This window comes from Neoarius graeffei, chromosome 25 (assembly GCF_027579695.1).
Source record: "Neoarius graeffei isolate fNeoGra1 chromosome 25, fNeoGra1.pri, whole genome shotgun sequence".
Lineage (NCBI taxonomy): Eukaryota > Metazoa > Chordata > Actinopteri > Siluriformes > Ariidae > Neoarius > Neoarius graeffei.
In genome coordinates, this window is record NC_083593.1 from 18,172,481 (window position 1) to 18,190,533 (window position 18,053).

The following is an 18,053-nucleotide window of genomic DNA, read 5'->3' on the forward strand; positions in this document are numbered from 1 at the left end:
TATTATGTATTAGGATAACATGGTCCAAAATGAGCCTCATTAACTAATGAGATCAAACTGTTAGCAAGTTAAAGGTTTTTAGCTTTCTCCTGAAATGTTTTCTTTTATTTTGTCTTCCTCAGGGCAGTAAAACTCACTTTTGTACATGCTGTAAAATCAATGCTATTTTGAATCCTCATTCACGGCTGTAATGCAAATTGCTTCCTCCTCGGTATACAAGTGCACTTCCATGGCAGGAAAAAAAACCCCTACATTTTGCCACCTATGTAGTCCCCTATTTATAAAAATAGGAGTCATTCAGGATTCAGCCATGTTTTTGCTCGGCGTTAGCAAATTACAGGTTTTTAGCTTTCTCCTGAAATGTTTTATTTTATTTCTTCTTCCTCAGGGTAGTAAAACTCGCTTTTGCTGTGAACACTGTCGTTATCACCATCCATGCTGTAAAATTAATGCTATTCTCCTGAGAAATGCTGGCAAAAATTTATAAGATTTTTGATAATCTTATTTTTTAAAAATGCTACATGTTTTTTGCTGTTGTGAACGAACGAGTCGCCAGAACTCTGTAACCGGGGTCCGTAGCATAGGATACGGACCTGCTCGCCAGCCAATCAGAGCGCAGGATTTGGACCGCAAAAAAAATACTTTTATTCTATCGAAAAAGTGTCCTGTATGGATAATTCTTCCCAATATCTTCACGCCGATGATGTCACTCCCAATGTTTTCTCGCTTACTTGATGCGCATTATCAAAATGGCAAACGGGTTCAAAATTAAAATTCTTTTGATTAACGCATTTTTTTTTGTGGATGTTTCCATATAATATAAAGAACATGACACAGTGGTATGAAGACATGAAGTTTATCCTCTCGTGTTGAAAGTATCATCACGCTTTTGCTTCTCTCACTCGTGAAATATTTTATATATGCACACAGCTTTGTTCATTCATGAATATATTCACCACTCGAAGGTAAACTTCATATATATCTTTGTGCCACTGTGTAATATCTTCTATATCTCATCTCATCCATCCATCCAGTTACTTCCCTTAAACGTGAATCGTTTAACCAAAGAGATTACATATTGCATATGATGCCCAGTAACTGTTTGAAAAGTGGTAGAAATGTTCACGGCTAACAAAAGCACCTCAACATTCGGTTTACCCTGTTTTTAAAAGGAGCACCGGTATGATCAGGGCATTCATATTTCAAATGTGCAGATACCTCACCCTCAATGTCAACGCCCTGTCGTGAAACGTCACATCTCAGGTTGTGGAATGCCAGCACGCAATGTACAAACACACTGGCGCAGCTTCATTTGGTTCCCTACAAATCTCGAACGCTGGAATACCAAGGTGCCTTCCTGACACCAATATTAAAGTGCATATTCTGGACCAATTTCGGTTTTTTTTTATATGAAAGTATGTCCCTTTACACACTCATCCAGAAGGGTAATTTTGCACAAGGCCATCTGTCTACAGCAGAAAAAACAAAACAAAACAACAAAATGCGTCTGGAAAAATCCCAAGGGAGTCTGGAGCCAGATTCGTGACGTTATTTGCGGAAGCGCCAGCAGGTTGCGCGAGCTTTGCATGGTTTCAGTGCACAGCCTGTGTAGATCAAGTGCTCCCATTTCTCTCTCATTGTCCGGTCTTTTGGAAAACGATGAGTACTAATCCCATCAAGACTGGTGTTACTACACCCTCCTACGATACATCTGTTAACCATTTTCAGACATGCCAACCCTGTATGATAGCAAACTGTAATGGTTGTTTTGAGATATTTGTCCATGTCTGCCAATGGCAGACATAATGCACGCAGAGCGTGCATGGGGGGTTCCAAAGGGGGGTGCGCCTTTTTTATTTTATATATAAGGGCTGTAACGATACACCCAACTCATGATTCGATTCGTATCACGATTTTTGACCCACGATTCGATACACCCACGATTTTTTTTTAAATATGTTTTTTAAAGTAGTAAATTTGACTTATTAACATTTACTTACTTACATTAACTTAATTTAATAAATAATTCAGACCACGGGCGGCACGGTGGTGTAGTGGTTAGCACTGTTGCCTCACAGCAAGAAGGTCCGGGTTCGAGCCCCGGGGCCGGCGAGGGCCTTTCTGTGCGGAATTTGCATGTTCTCCCCGTGTCCGCGTGGGTTTCCTCCGGGTGCTCCGGTTTCCCCCACAGTCCAAAGACATGCAGGTTAGGTTAACTGGTGACTCTAAATTGACCGTAGGTGTGAATGTGAGTGTGAATGGTCGTCTGTGTCTATGTGTCAGCCCTGTGATGACCTGGCGACTTGTCCAGGGTGTACCCCGCCTTTCGCCCGTAGTCAGCTGGGATAGGATCCAGCTTGCCTGCGACCCTGTAGAAGGATAAAGCGGCTACAGATAATGAGATGAGAATTCAGATCACTGCAGAGAATGAGTAATATGTATGCACAAATGTACATCCAAAGATTGTTTTATTTCTCAAAATAATACTGTTGAGCCAGAAGCTCTGTTTTTTTCAGTTCTGAAAAAGTCATTTTCCAAATCGTGTAAATCCGTTAAGATTTTTTTTTTGGGGGGGGTATAGGGGTGGCTCTCTCACTGTCTCACTCTCATAGGGCCAATGATTTTCTGTGATCGCGGAAAACAGATGGAAATTACGGAATTTTTATAGTGAAACATTGCTCGCGTGTCAAAGTGTAACTGCCGCAGAAGGCTTCTGCGTAACTACTGCTAACGCCCAAGCAGACATGCCTTTCCGGTCAAGGCAGCTTTGTCGGTGATTGTGATTGGCTTGTGGCACACTTAGCCAGCCAATGAGCTGCTTGTTTACAGATTCGCTCCCCGCGTCGCAACCAGAATGGCGACCGCTTAAAAGAAACGAATGCTCTGGTGGCCAAGGACGCCATATGGTTGCCAGTGGCGAATGTGGACGTTGCGTGACTCGCAGAAGATTGTTGCAGGTCGGCGAAAAAATGACTTACTAATAGATATAAAAAATAAAAGTAATTTAAGTAAGTTTAAAATGTAATTTAAATAAAAAGTAAAAGTATTCATAAATTGAAGTTTGGAAGCACTAACACCTCTGTTTTTGGGCTGAGGAGAAGTTTGAAAGGGTGTACCGCGATTCTGCCTTCTTGTATCTCGACACGGATCGTGGCTCTGCGTATCGCGATTTCGATACGCATATTGTTACAGCCCTAATATATAATATATATATATATATATATTTTAGTGCTGTCAAAGTTAACGCGATAACGCGTTAGCGCGATCTCAATTTAACGCGATTAAAAAAAATAGTGCCGTTAACGCAAATTCTAATTTGGCCCTGCGAGTCACCTGTAGTTCCTGCTGAGGCTTGTCGCGCGCTGCGTTTAACTGTACCAACAGGTTTACCGTCCAAACGAGATCACATGGGATTACCTTTCACAGGTGAGACTGGAAAAATACTTTTCAATACTGTTCCTTCAGTCTTCAGTTTCCCAGCTCATCTCCACCGGGTAGGTGTAGAGTTATAAGCAGTGAGCATTAGATAATACAGTGCCGCACTATGATGAACGTTTTTGAACGTATGATGAATGTTTTATTTTTGTTATCTGTTTTTTTCTTCTTTTATGGCAAATACTTCTCTTCAAAAGAAACTAATGAAGAGTAAAATAAAACTTTATTTTCACAGTGATATGCACTTTATTTTTCATCCTTTGGTTTTCTCTTCTAATATGGAAGTTATGGATGTCAGTGGCTGTGACGTGTTATGCTCTGCAATAAAAAAAAAAAACTGGTACAAAGCAAGCCCATTCACTTTTTTATGCTGATAAGAGAATTACAATGTTTTTTCATGTGACAAAAATGTGCGATTAAATTGCGATTAATCGCAAGTTAACTATGACAGTCGCGACATTAATCGCGATTAAATATTTTAATCGCTTGACAGCACTAATATATATATATATATATATATATATATATATATATATATATATATATATATATATGTGTGTGTGTGTGTGTGTGTATATGGAGAGAGAGTTTTGATTAATTTTCAACAATTTACACAAAAGAAAAAAAAATTAAAAACGTGATTTTATCAACGTTTCTTTTATATTCATACATCTTGTAAGTTGTAGGCAAATACTAAGAATTTCGCTAAAGCAACGAAAATACGAGTCGCTAACAACTGATTTACTATTCCATAACTTGATCACATAATGGACTAGAGATCTACAGACTTACCTTCGAAGCGACTTTGGAGTCAGGAAACATGGCTTTAAAGAGAGACCCACTGTGATCAGCTGCGGCGATTGGCAGGTTGTGTTCCACGAGAAAATTTGTGAATAAAACTTCAGCTTTTGTCACGCTGTCAATCGAGGATCGATCAACGAACATCGAGGTGATCGTCCGGTTAGCACTTCCAGATTTGGCCAAAGTTTGATGCGAGACAGAACTCACGTGTTGTCTGACATCGTAAACACCGGAATGTGCTACAGAGAAATGGACATTACATACGGTGCACAACGCATGACTCGTGGATTTTCCTGATTTTGTGATAACTGGATACAAGGTACTGTATTCCTCTTTAAATTTTTGGTACACGGTCTTAGTTTTGCCGATTGTTTTTCTTGCTTTTTTCGGCGGCGGGTCAGACGGATCGGCTGAACTGTCAGCCATTTTTTGCTTCTTCTAAAGTACAAAATGTGCGCAGGGCTCTTATTGGTCGAAATTTGATAAAATTGCTGAGGTTAACCAATCAGAGACCGTCAGGGGCGGATCTAGAAAAATATTTATGGGGTGGCAAGAGGGGGGCAGGAATTTTTGAGGGGTGGCAACGTATTACAGACGTATATATACTGAATTTAATCACAGTTATCACAGTTTGATGACAAATAGTATGTACACACTACAAAAGGGCACGGGCTGCCATTTACAAACTCATACAGACAAACTTAATCTCATGCTTTTATTGTTCACGAAGAACACACATTCTCAGATGAGGTCTATACCGTTTCTGGACAGTTTTATACTGTATATGCAAAAGAACAGACACTAAAAAACAACAACAATAACGACACTGCTTCAAGTTCAGCATGATTTAAACCATTTACACCAGTGTCACATTTTATAGTTTTTTTTCCTCACGCTTTGTAAAGGCTCACCAGTGAGCAGAACATGAACTTGTCATGCCTACAACAGCTGAATGCGGCGATTTCCATGTTGCTCAGCAAAACGCTTCACAAATTTATCAAGATCTAATGCTTTTGTGCGCTTTGATTCAATGCTGAGTACAGCCAAACTTGATAGTCTCTTTTCTGTCATAGTCGACCACAAATAAGTCTTTATGAGCCTGAGAGATGAAAAACTTCGTTCACAGGATGCACTGCTCACAGGCAAGACAACCGCTATTTACACAACCTGAACAACTCAAAAAAACAACATCTTGGCATGGGTCCAAAAACTGAGTGAACTCCATGAGAGTGGTAGGACTCTCCTGTTCCCCCTTTTTTCTGTCTAGTACTCTCCTCGTCTGATGTAACTCATGTTTAAGATCCTCAATATTTGAATCATAAGCTTCAGCCAATAGCAATGTTTTCCTTGACAGACGTTGAATCAATATTAACTTTTGTGGCCGACTTTACACAAAACTAATGTCAGACCTAGCTAACATTAGGCCAAAAAAAAAAGATAGTGTGTTTCAGGTAACATGAAATACTAAAATAAGGTCGGTAGGTAGGAAAAAGTTTTTTTTCTTAATTTTTTTTATTTTGTTCGAAAAAATTAACAAAAGTAAACATCTTACAAAATAGTATTTTGGCACAGAATCCTTTATACCACACATCATCATAAAAGTGTTTTAAATCTTTAAACGAATAAAAAAATATATATCGCGAGAGTTCGAGTTATGATCTACGGAAGCGTATTGCTGCCACACTCAAAAAAAAATTGGCTTAGAATCAAGTAATTACGTGAAAAGATATTCAGGGTTTCCGCCATGTACAATTGGCTGCGGCGGGCCACCGCACCTTCAGGTATTCCAATATTTTTTGACGTTGCTCGGACTCGAGCCTGGCATGAACCGCTCCTACGCGCTATAATGACACCAATCTATCACCAGCCAATCAGGAGACTTAATCAAACGCATCCCCCGCCCACCAATCTATCACCAGCCAATCAGGAGACTTGATCAAACGCATCCCCCGCCCACCAATCTATCACCAGCCAATCAGAAGACTTAATCAAACGCATCCCCCGCCCACTTGTGTCCACATCTGAGACGTTGAATTTTCACAGAAGGAGGGAAGAAGTTGACTGAGGTAAGACTGCGTGATAAATTAACGAGCGAATAAGAGAGGAATTTCAACATAGGGCTTAAGTTTGTTACCGTTAAATAAGCATTGCTTGTACAGTAGCGTTATGTCGTTACAACGTTGACCCACTTTTAACGTGCTGAGTACCGACTGTAGCCGCTAACATGCTAATTAGCTTGCTGTCAAAAGTGCAAAAGGGCGCAACTTCCTCTGTAGCCGTCAACTCAACTTGTCTTGAGTTTTGAGCCAATCACAACAGGGCAGCACTGTGGCCTGAGGTAAAACATGATAGTTTTAGTTTGTTTAAATTACAAAAATGAGTACACCCAATGACTGTCTCATATACTCTTCATATACTCATACTGTTTAAGTAATGCAATAAAGCTTTAAAAGTGGAATTTACTCAAACTGTTTGCATAGAATGAACTTTGGGGTTAACAGTGTAATAGTGTTGCAGTGTTCTGAAAATTTGCAATTTAATATTTAAGATCTTGAGACATGAAAGTGCTATTTAAAAAAAGGTCAGAAATGTTTTCTTTGTCGTCTATTTAGTTCATTTTATTTCCTCAATAATTTTCCTTGATTGAGAAATCGGTCTGGACTCTTATGGGTTAATCAGTAGCCTGCATGCTAGTATATGTTCCATTTACAGTCAAACATTTTGATGAACTCCAGGCTCAATTTTGATTAATCAAAAATCTGCATAGTAGTACAGTCTGAAGATGCTCTTGCACATTCGGTGTCAATTGAACAAAAATTACGGGAGGATATAGGTTTAATAAGTTTTACACTTTTTGAAGTGAGTGATGGATTGATAAGTTTAGATGTGTTCAATATTTTCTTATCTTCAGACATATTGTAGATGTTTCTTTACCTGCTTGATAGTTTTGACCGGGACTCCAATCTTCCTCAGAAGAGTCATTAGTCCTTAAATTAAATTCATTATAGACATGAACTTAAAATCATTGTTTTATTTTATGTCCTCGGTGCCCTGGCTTTTGGCCTTCGTGCCCTCGGCATCAGCAGAGCGTTCGTTTTTCACACTTCGTCGACTGAAATCATACCTCCGATCCACAATGACACAAAAGAGACTGAATGACTTGATGAACTGCCATATTCACCGTGACATTCAGGAACAAACTGACATGACAGCCATCGCAAAGGAGTTCATGCAGGCCAATGACAGACGCAGGCAGGCCTTTGGGAAGTTTTAAGCGTAAGTCATTGGTTACTTCTATTAGCACCGCTGAGTGCACTGCTTCCTCTGTTTTCAATGTTTCTATACTGCATTGGTACTGATACAAGCAAGTTGTTTAAGTTGAGTTAGCCTACTACCGAGGTGCTTTGGTTGTGTACTGTTGGCTGTTTTAGCATTTTATTCTGCGCAGTTATGTGCTGGCATGTTGTGGGCTAAAGTCATGACTGATGGATTAATCTATGTATAGCCTTCTGTGCTGTTGGCTGTTTTTATCCTCGTACTGGGGTGGGACGTCTGAGCGCAGGTCTTGCCACCGCACCTTCAAACATTTTCTAGGGGAAACACTGATATTGTTAAAGTTATCACATTTTTACAATATATTTATCATGTAATAACATAACATCACGTAATTTCATGATACGAAATTATCACGTTATTTCATGATATTTTCATGTAATAACGTGAAAACACCTTATCAAGAAATAACGTGAAAATAGCGTCCTAGGCTAGGCTACTTCCATTAAAAGCAGACGGCCTAGCCTAGCCTACTGTAGAACTTGGGTCGAGCAAAAACACCGAGCAAAAACATGGCTGAATCCTGAATGACTCCTATTTGTATAAATAGGGGACTACATAGGCGGCAAAATGTAGTGTTTTTCCCTGCCATGGAAGTGCACTTGTATACTGAAGAGGAAGCAATTTGCATTACAGCCTTGAATGAGGATTCAAAATGGCGCCTCGGCTCAGTTTTCCCTTCCTCCTTCAGTATACAAGTGCGCTTCCATGTTTATGCAGGAGGGCTGATAGAAGTGGCGAAACATTTTACTTTTTACCGTTTCTTTCACAACTTGAATGCGTTGAAACAAAAAATTATGACAAACTAACGCCGCTTACACTAAATTATCGAGGGAAATTTGTAATAAAAACTTTACGGTCGGCAATTTCGACACGGAAATTCTTGATCGGTCGGGTTACCGGAAACACACTTTTTTTTGGCATTACATGTATAGTTAGCTAAATAACGTTCTCCAACCTGATTTTTATCCTCTCAAAATCAGCATCGCAACTATGCTAGCATTGTTCATTCATTATAATTTCATTTCTTGACAGATAGTTAATCAGCTTTTACCTCTGTCCTCCCGTGTCTCCTTTCCTCGCGACTCCTGGCTCCCTCGCTTCGTGCCTCTCAATTTTCCAAAACAAACAATCTCGTGCTGCATTCGCCGCAGTCGGACATTGGAAATTCGCGCACGTAAATGTCAAATTGGCTATAATTTTTCTTTGAATTCGTCGCTGCCAACTGGGGTGGCATCAGGGGTGGCAAGGCTTTCTCCTATGCCACCCCGGTAGATCTGCCCATGGAGACCGTGTTTCTAAAGCATTGGCTGACATTCTAGTAATAGCGCCCTCTGCTGGGAGACTGGGAAATAGCAAGTGTGGGAATTCTGGCGGCAAATTTGAAAATATCAATTATGAGCAAAAACCATAATAATCGACTTCAAAGTCGTAATAGTGTAATTGGACCACCGAAACCGTAATGATTACGGGCAAACCGTAATGGTTGGCATGTCTGCATTTTAATAATTACGCAATAACGTTGAAGAAATTTGCAGAAAACCACCAGGTCGTTTTCTCAAACAAACCAACGCTGACGTAGGATTCAGAGGGAGGCGTCCCGCACGCGACGTCACGAAAATCAACGTTTGCTGGGAAATCCAAATGCAAAAGTTTTTTCAGAGGCGGACCAATTCGCCTCAAATGGCTTGATTTCAACTGAATTTTTCTGGTATTGCGCAAGGTAAAAAAATTGCACAAAATGCGACAGATATTTGACCCAAGTTTAATATAAAATAGGAGAATTACATTGATCTTGCTCCTGAATTTACCCGTGATATGCACGTGAAGGAATGTGTGTGTAAAAAGGGCTATAAGAAAGTGGAACCAAATCTGTTTGTTGGTGTGTTTTCTTAAACAGGCAGCCCAAAAGGAACCAAGTAGTTTGATTTCAGAGTTTGTGAATTGGTTGGCACTCCAGATACCCAAATGTATGTGCACAAACACAGAAGTTGTTCCACCTTGGAGTTGATGTAAACTGGACTGTGTACGGTTTTCCTGCTCGTCCTAATATCCACAATCATTTCCTTGGTCTTTTGGGTGTTGAAGACCAGGTTGTTGACGGTAGGTTCTGAACCTGCTCCCTGTGCACAGCCTCACTGTTGTCGGTGCTAAGTCCAATGACTGTTGTTAAGTTGTGGGAATGATATTACAGTCATGTGTGAAAAATGCATAAAGGAAAGGGCTTGGCACAGAGCCTTGGGGGACGCCTTGATGCGTGGCCTGACGTTTTGGGGACGGCAGGATCCAGCTGCATAAGGATGGAGTTAATCCCAGTGTACAGAGTTTGACGACCAGCTTGTCTGATTTGATGGTGTTGACGGCCGAGCTGTAGTCGACAAACAGCATTGTGACACGAGCATCATGTTTTTCCAGAGGAGAGTGTGCTGAACGGAAAGCTACACAGATGGCGTCCTCAGTCAATCTGTTCGCTTTGTAAACAAACTGGTGTTGGTCTGTGTCAGCTGTGACAATGTTTCTGATGTGGTTGAGGACCAGCCGTTCAAAGCATTTTGAAATGACAGGTAAGCGCTACCAGCTGGTAGCAATTGGTGCAGGTTACTGTTCCTTTACATCACTCTTATCCAGAGTGACATCCAGCAAGTTCAACAATTTTTACCTAATCTGCATGTCTTTGAAGTGGGAGGAAACCCACGCAGGCAAGGAGAACGTGTAAACTCCAAACAGAAAGGACCCGTTGGCCGTGAGGTTCGAATCGGGAAGCTTCTTGCTGTGGGGCAACACTACAGCTCGCGATGGGTTTGCGAATACTTGGCAGTGAAAAGTTTGTAGTGTCACCACCAATCGTGCGATGCACGGCGAATGTTCTCCAAACTTCGCAAGTTGTGTGGCACTGTGAAAAATTTCAACGCATGTACTGAAATTTGGTGCCCATGTTTTTATTGACAAACTAAGCGGCGAATGCTCGCAGATGGGTTCAGGGATACTTCGCGAAGCTCAGGGAAGCACTGCCACCAAAACGCCTCGTTTTCATCAATAACCCATCATAAAGCATCGCGAGCTATAGTGTGACTGTAGCCTAACCTCTGCACCACTGTCAATTTTTTTTTTTTTGAGTACAGGCACGAAGGTGGTGGATTTGAGGCATGCAGGCGCTGTGCTTGATGACAGAGAGAGGCTGAAGATCTGTGTAAATACCTCTGCGCAGGCCTGAAGTACACGTCCTAGCACACCACCTGGCCCGGCTGTTTTGCATGTGTTGACGCTACGGAAGGCCTGCCGCACCTCATGGGCGTGGAGAATCAAAGTTAGTGAGTCTACAGACAGTGTGAAGCTGAGTGGAGGCTGGTTATTGTTGCTGGAAATATTTTTTTTTTGTTTATCACATAATTCCATGTGTTCCATATGCTGTTTCAGAGTTTGTGTCTTCAGTATTATTCTGCAGTGCAGAAAACGGTCAAAATACAGAACAAGAGTGCTCTGAGAGCACTATATCCCCCGCTGGCAACTGTGCCATAACTCTGGTAAAATGTGACTGAATTGAACGAAATTGCAATATGGGTCTGTCTCAGAAACTGGGTACTGTGAGGGTACCCGACTAAATATACTCAGTCAATAAACTATATGGTTTTGAATGGTGATGTTGGTTTTAATTTGAAATAAAATGATGAAATAATACAGATAAAACTAAATCTTTGATGTGAATATTCAGAATTTGGCAAAAATTCTGCAAATTTGTGGGAAAATGGTGGCTTGATCTGGGACATGATAAATGGTTGACTACATCGCATTCCCTTAAAAAGGCTGTAGTCCACTGAAAAGTCTACAGTTATCACTAATTGTATTTTAAGTTGTAACTTTATACACCTAAGGATTGGTGCGCTCACAGAATAATCATAACCGTAATAAAACATCATGCAAAATATTTGATCACCGTTGTAATTCCATTTTCCGCAGACCCCAAACCAATACGATCGTGTGTTTTGATCTAAACGGAAAGCCTCAGGGTCAAGGTCATTACCTCACTAATAGTAGGAACTTAAAATCACTACGCCATATAAAAATTTAGTTATAAATCTGTGATTTTGTTTTTTAAAAAGAAAAGCTGAAAAGTTAGGTATAGAATGTGTTTCTTACAGAATATGTTATGATGGTAGCTGGTCTTGTATGAATTTCTGAGCTATAAAATGAGTTGTGGTCTATTTCTTACCGTAGCATGTTATGTGTGTGCGGGGAAGGACACACATTAACGATTTGCATGTGTAGAATGGAATTTTCCACTCCAACAGTTAGAAGTTGATCGTGCTTCCATTTGCGGTCTGTTACGCGGGTGATCTGTTCGGACGTTATCACTGAAAAGGTGAGTTTTGACAGTTTTATTTTGTTTTAGTCTTGCAGTATAAGGCAATAGAATGTTTCTTTTTCATCTTACTTTCATATTTCGTAGTGTTTGCATATTTTTGGCCAATATTTTGCAACCATGGTCAATTTAGATCGAACTTTTGAGAGAATCTACGGCCAGTCATTTTGCCCCGACCCCGCCTCGCGCTCCATCCGGTGCGGTAGTGATGTCCCGTTGCTCGCGCGCCGCAGCAGAGACCCGTGCGACCTTCAGCCGGTACAGTCGTTGTTCTTTTACCACCACCGTTATTCTCATCTTTCCGGAGTGTTCTTGATTTTTCCATTGTGTCCTATTTCGCCATATCAAATACCCAAAATGCATCATATTTAAGTGAATAATCAATTCAGTCATCATAACTTGGCATTTTTAACCCAAGCAATCAAAAAGAGGAAATTTATTCAATATTTTCACTCATCTGTGAAGGAGGGGCTTTAATTCTTCATGATGTAGTTATTTTATATGGAAATCAATTTTACAAAAGCATTTGAATTGTAATCAAAAAAAATTTCTACAGTGGAGGCCAGATAAAGCAAGATCCTATCTTTATTCTTATTAAACATGACAAAAGAAACATTGAGTGTTAGGTAAATGCAAAAAAAAAAAAAAGTAAAATTAGAAAATATATTTTTTGACCATAATGTCCCACATGAGAGACCAGTTTCTGAGACGGACCCATATGCGTATTACCGACATATAACAAAGAATCCTGTCAAGTTTCGTGAAATTCCTCCAGAAAATTGAGAGAGGAGTTGATTTCAGAAGGTGAGTACCCTTCCAGGGACAGACATCACCACGACATAATTCCCCTTCGGGTCTTTCACAGCCAGTGGGGATAAAAATTGCGAAGGGAGTTGATTTCAGAAAGCAAGCACACCTTGATGAAATTGCCAAAGTACACATTTGTTAATAATCAAGGGCATAAATGGTAAAAATTTGCCCAAATTAAACAAAACTTCAATATGCGTATAACTCTCGTATAACAAAGCTTTTGCCAAATTTGGTGAAATTCCTCCACAAACTGTGAGAGGAGTTGATTTCAGAAGAATGTACACCCTCATGAAATTATCAAAGGTATTTAATCAAGGGTCAAAACTCTGGGAAAATTTTCACAAACGAAATTAAATCGCAATATGCGTATTATCGTCATACTAGGCCTTTTGCCAAACTTCGAGAAATTCGTCCAAAAACTCTGAGAGGAGTTGATGTCAGAAAGAAAACACACCTTTATGAAACTGTCAAAGTATAATTTTGTTCATCAAGGGCTGTAAACTGATAAAATGTGACCCAATTTAACAAAATTACAATACGCATATTACCGACATATAACAAAGAAACCAGCCAAGTTTCCTGAAATTCCTCCAAACATTGTGAGAGGAGTTGATTTCAGAAGGTGAGCACCCTTTCCAGGATGGAAGGAAATCGCAACGACATAATCCCCCTCCGGGCCTTTCAGCCAGCAGGGGATAAAAATTAGGATTGTTGTTCGGAGAAAAGCTGTTGGGCTCCTCCGCTAGACTTGCGGTGCTGTTGGCTGGTGTGTGCTGTGTGTTATTTTTTCTTTTGTACTCTGTGATGGCCTGGATGAATTGCCACATCCTCAGTGGGTTGGAGTTGCTCTTGAAGTCCTCCTCGATTCGTGGTTTGTAGGCGTTTCTTTGCAGACCCGATACAGGTTTGCTCTGGCAATGCTGTCGGCTGAGATGTCTCCCAGTTTGAAGGCCGCATCCTTAGCCTTGAGTAATTCGCGGTTCATCCATGGTTTCTCATTTGGGTACACTGATGGTTTTGCTAGCAGTAACACTGTCCATGCAATGTTTAATGTAGAACACTACAGATGAGGTGTACACCTCCAGGTCTGTCCGATGGCCCCCTCAGGCCAAACTTTAAACTTTTTGCTGGTGGGTTTAGCACTGTTAACAAGGGCTTTGTGTACTGGGATGAGAAACTATTGCCGCTTTTCCACTACAAACGCGGCTGAGTCGGGCTGAGCCGTGCCGAGCTGAGTCGGGCTGAGCGGGGCTGTTGGAGTTGCATTTCGACTACAACCGCGCTGAACCGTGCTGGCTGGAAGTGGGTGGACACATTGGGTGGAGTTAGCAAAAGTGGGTGGACGTCAGGTGATGTCGTTAAGCAGCGCAAACAGTGACATCAGTGAGCTTTTAAGCGGTAGTCTCACGACCCGAATAGTAAACAATAAACATGGAGGACATGGAGTCGTTAGTGTTGCTGGTCTTGGTTCTGTGGCTTGTTGTCACCAACAACGCGGACAGATACTGGCAAGAGCGTATAGATGAGGCGAGGCGCATAAGGCTTCAGAAATCCTCGTAATTCGTAATTCTTCTCCTTACGGGTTTTTGGTGTTTACAGATCCCAGCGTGCTCGCGGGGCGTGTGTGGGCATGTGAGGACACTCCTCCTCACCAATCAGTGCACAGGGGAGTGTCTGCTCACGCCCCCAGCCTCACTCGGCTCGCTTTGGCTCGCTTCAGCCCCACTCCAAAACGGTGCGAGTTTTAGGGGCTAAGCAGGGCTGAAGCGAGCTGAGTCATGCTGGTTTTTGGTAGTCGAAACGCAAGCCGTGTCGGGCTGAAGTGAGCTGAAGCGAGCTGAAAAAGGGTAGTGGAAAAGGGCCAAAAGACAGGTGGTCAGACTGTCCAAGGTGGGGATGGGGTATGGCCCTGTAAGTGTCCTATATGTTGGTGTAAACATGGTCTGAGGCGTTCTTAGCGCTGGTTGTGCATTTCTTAACAGCGGGAAATGTTTGGTCCGAAAGTGTCCATACACTGATTAACATAAAACTTTAAACCTACCTGGTGTTCTTGACTCATGCCCATCATATGCTGCTGAAAGTGTTGCATCTGACTGGGAGCTTGAGGGAAAACTGCTGAAGCCTGCTGAGGCGGCTGGACACCTTCTCCAAAGCCACTGCAGGCAGGCAGACACACAGACAGACACACACACACACACACACACATCAACACCAGCATCCACTTCTGGAGAAAATCAAATGCATTAAGACTTCATACATACAAGTGCAAAGCCTTTTATACTTGCAAATGTACAATAATGGAGACATATAAAAAGTTGCTAGGTCAAAGCATACAAGGCAGGTTGAACCGAGGAAGCCTCATCCCTCTTGGTCTCGTCTCCTCCTTCTGGCTCATCATCATAATCAAAACGATCGAGTAGCTTCTGAAAACACGAGGAAAAATAATTAGCAGGCCAAATTTTATGAGAATTCAGAACCTATCCTGTCAGACACCTATCAAAGTCTTTCATACCAGCATTTTAGATGTGTCCTCACCTTGTCAAATGTCGCTTTCTTCTCTGCAGGCTGCATGGTGTGTGGGTGGCCCTGTGCCGCACCCGGGGGTGGCTGAATAGTTGAGGCTTGTATCTGGAGATGGGTCATCATGTTATTCTCCAGCGCCGGTGACTGGGGCTTCCCGGGCTGCTGGAACGTCTGAAGCATCTGCTGGAGCTACAGTTAGAACGCCAGAGTGAAAACGAGCTACAGAGGCAGAGCGTCACAGACACATGCAGTGCTTTGGGATGACGGTGTCGCAAACCTGTTGGCCTTGTGAGGACTGGAAGAGCTGAGCTACAGCGGCAAAGGCGTCAGAGTTCTGCAGCTGTGGCACAGGCGCCTGCACAGAGTCAACAGACACTGCTGGGTGACTCTCAGTTTCCCGTGCTGGGGAGGGAGGAGACGCGGCTGGAGAGGAACAAAATTAACAACGTAGATGTCATTTCTATAAATAAAACCATTCATCTTATCTCCTGGGGTGGATTAAGCAACATCTGCATCGTGTTCAATTTCAATTGGTGAGAAAAGTGTTAGCATTTTTTGGGGGGGCATTGAAGTATTTGACACTACTCACCCCCACCTGGGCCGTTGTCCACACCTGGAACCGGGCCTGAGCTGCTGGATCCGGCAGCCATGTCCAGAAGAGGCTGGATCACCTCAATCTTAAACACGCCATTCTTTTGCCACAGGTTCAGGACGCGCACAATCTTACTCTGCAAGTATAAAAGGTAACAATAGAGACTGACCTTATGTGAGAGAAGGAAAAAACAGGCTCAACTTTATTATTATGCTCAGAAAAAGGCGCATACAAGACGTGCACATCACAAGCAGTGAGCAGTTACAAATATAAAATTGGAAAATACTTTTTTTTTTTAAGTGATCACAATTTCAGCTGCACCTCAGTGATCAGAAGAGAAGCAGACATCAAATGCCAGTGACTGACAATACGGTTGCTAATTAACTTTAAATGGTGTAGTTCTGTTGTCTAAAATAGCAAACAAAAGTGCTCTGAGAGCACAGCCCCCCCCACTGGCAACTATGCCATAACTCTGGTAAAATGCGACAGAATTGAATAAAATTGCAATATGCGTATTACAGACATAAATAATCCTGTCAAGTTTTGTGACATTCCTCCAAAAATTGTGAGAGGAGTTGATTTCAGAAGGTGAGAACCCTTCCTGGGACGGACGGAAATCGCCACGGCATAATCCCCTTTCGGGCCTTTCGGTCAGCAGGGGATAAAAATTGCAAAGGGAGTGGATTTCAGAAAGCAAGTGCACCTTGATGAAAGTGCCAAAGTACAAGTTTGTTAATAATCAAGGGCAGAACTCGGGGAAAATTTGCCCAAATTAAATGAAATTGCAATATACGTATAACTCTCATATAACAAAGCCTTTTGCCAAGTTTGGTGAAATTCCTCCACAAACTGTGAGAGGAGTTGATTTCAGAACAACGTACACCCTCATGAAATTATCAAACTACAAGTTATTTAATCAAGGGTCAAAACTCTGGGAAAATTTTCAAAAAAGAAATTAAAATCACAATATGCGTATTACCGTCATATCACAAGGCCTTTTTCCAAGCTTCGAGAAATTCTTCCAAAAATTATGAGAGGAGTTGATGTCAGAAGGCAAGCACACCTTCAGGAAATTGTCAAAGTACAAGGTTGTTAATCAAGGGCTGTAACTCTGGTAAAATGCGAACGAACTGAACAAAATAATCTGCACACTACCGACATATAACAACAGAGATGCCTACCCCAAATTTTGAATTTAAGTATTCTTGAAAACATTTTTCAGTATTTTGGAATGACTTTCAGCAACATTAATGTATGCACATTTCCATTATAAAGAGGTGTATATACCAATATGTTTAACATTTAAATTATTAAAAAGAACTGTTTTGTGTGAACTGAATAAACAAAACGCGAGCAGCCATCTCAACTGAATTTCCACTCAACAAATTTCTAGAGCATACAATATATCACATTTTTATAAATACAATAGTGTTCCCTGTTTGCAGACATTACGGTTGACTACCAATCATTGGTATTGAATGTAACTCCTCAAAAGTATTATATTATATTGCCTGGCAAAATGTTCTACCTGTTAACGGATTCTAATAAAATTAAAAAAAAAAATTCTTATTTCATGCCAAAGAGAGTCCGACATTAAGATAACAATGTCCCAATATATAAATACTTCAGCATAATGCTTCAGAAGAGACATTGAATAAAATGACATTTATAATTGTATTTAAAACAGTGGAATGATCAATTTTTTGCCACAATCCCAACAGCACTAATCATAAAATTCTGTTTTTGATCATACTACATGTACATTTGCACTTGCAACACTGAAAAGACTTTGAATTAAAGAAGTACAGCCAGTGTTTGATATTTCAGTGAATAAAAATCATACATGTAAAAAGAAACTGAATAAGTTTAACTCACATTTCATGGCACTAATTCGCAAGTTCAACTCCAAGCATAGGTCAACCATCACCGCTTCAGCACGTCACGTTCCATGTCTTTTCATCCACAGATTTCGTAAAAAACTGCTGGATACCCCCAGATTTACTTTCCGCCTGACTCGCCATTTCAGCATACTCCATATGTTTTTTGGAGTTGACATGCCGCCTGCAGTCATCGCGACCACCATGAGTGATGTTATTGTCAGTTCTACACAGTTTGCAGTGCGCGTATCCATTGCCCTTTTGACTGGGTGTAATGCACGGCCATTCTACCGTATCGAAAATAGCGCGAACAAATGTGCGG

General features: G+C 41.3%; 1 protein-coding gene across 2 annotated transcripts in view; it reads right to left on the bottom strand.

Annotated features, from left to right (window-relative positions):
* The window catches only part of scaf4a (SR-related CTD-associated factor 4a), a 48,667-nt gene that overhangs the window by 12,405 nt on the left and 18,209 nt on the right, over window positions 1-18,053 (bottom strand). Inside the window, exons 5-9 of one of the 2 annotated variants that reach the window (XM_060908380.1) lie at window positions 15,858-15,990; window positions 15,540-15,685; window positions 15,275-15,451; window positions 15,074-15,162; window positions 14,781-14,895 (exon numbers count right to left, since the gene is read on the bottom strand). In XM_060908380.1, the coding sequence (XP_060764363.1) occupies window positions 14,781-14,895; window positions 15,074-15,162; window positions 15,275-15,451; window positions 15,540-15,685; window positions 15,858-15,990 (660 nt within the window). Of the gene's footprint in view, window positions 1-14,780; window positions 14,896-15,073; window positions 15,163-15,274; window positions 15,452-15,539; window positions 15,686-15,851; window positions 15,991-18,053 lie in introns of both variants that reach the window. The other variant, XM_060908379.1, reaches the window with a different exon arrangement.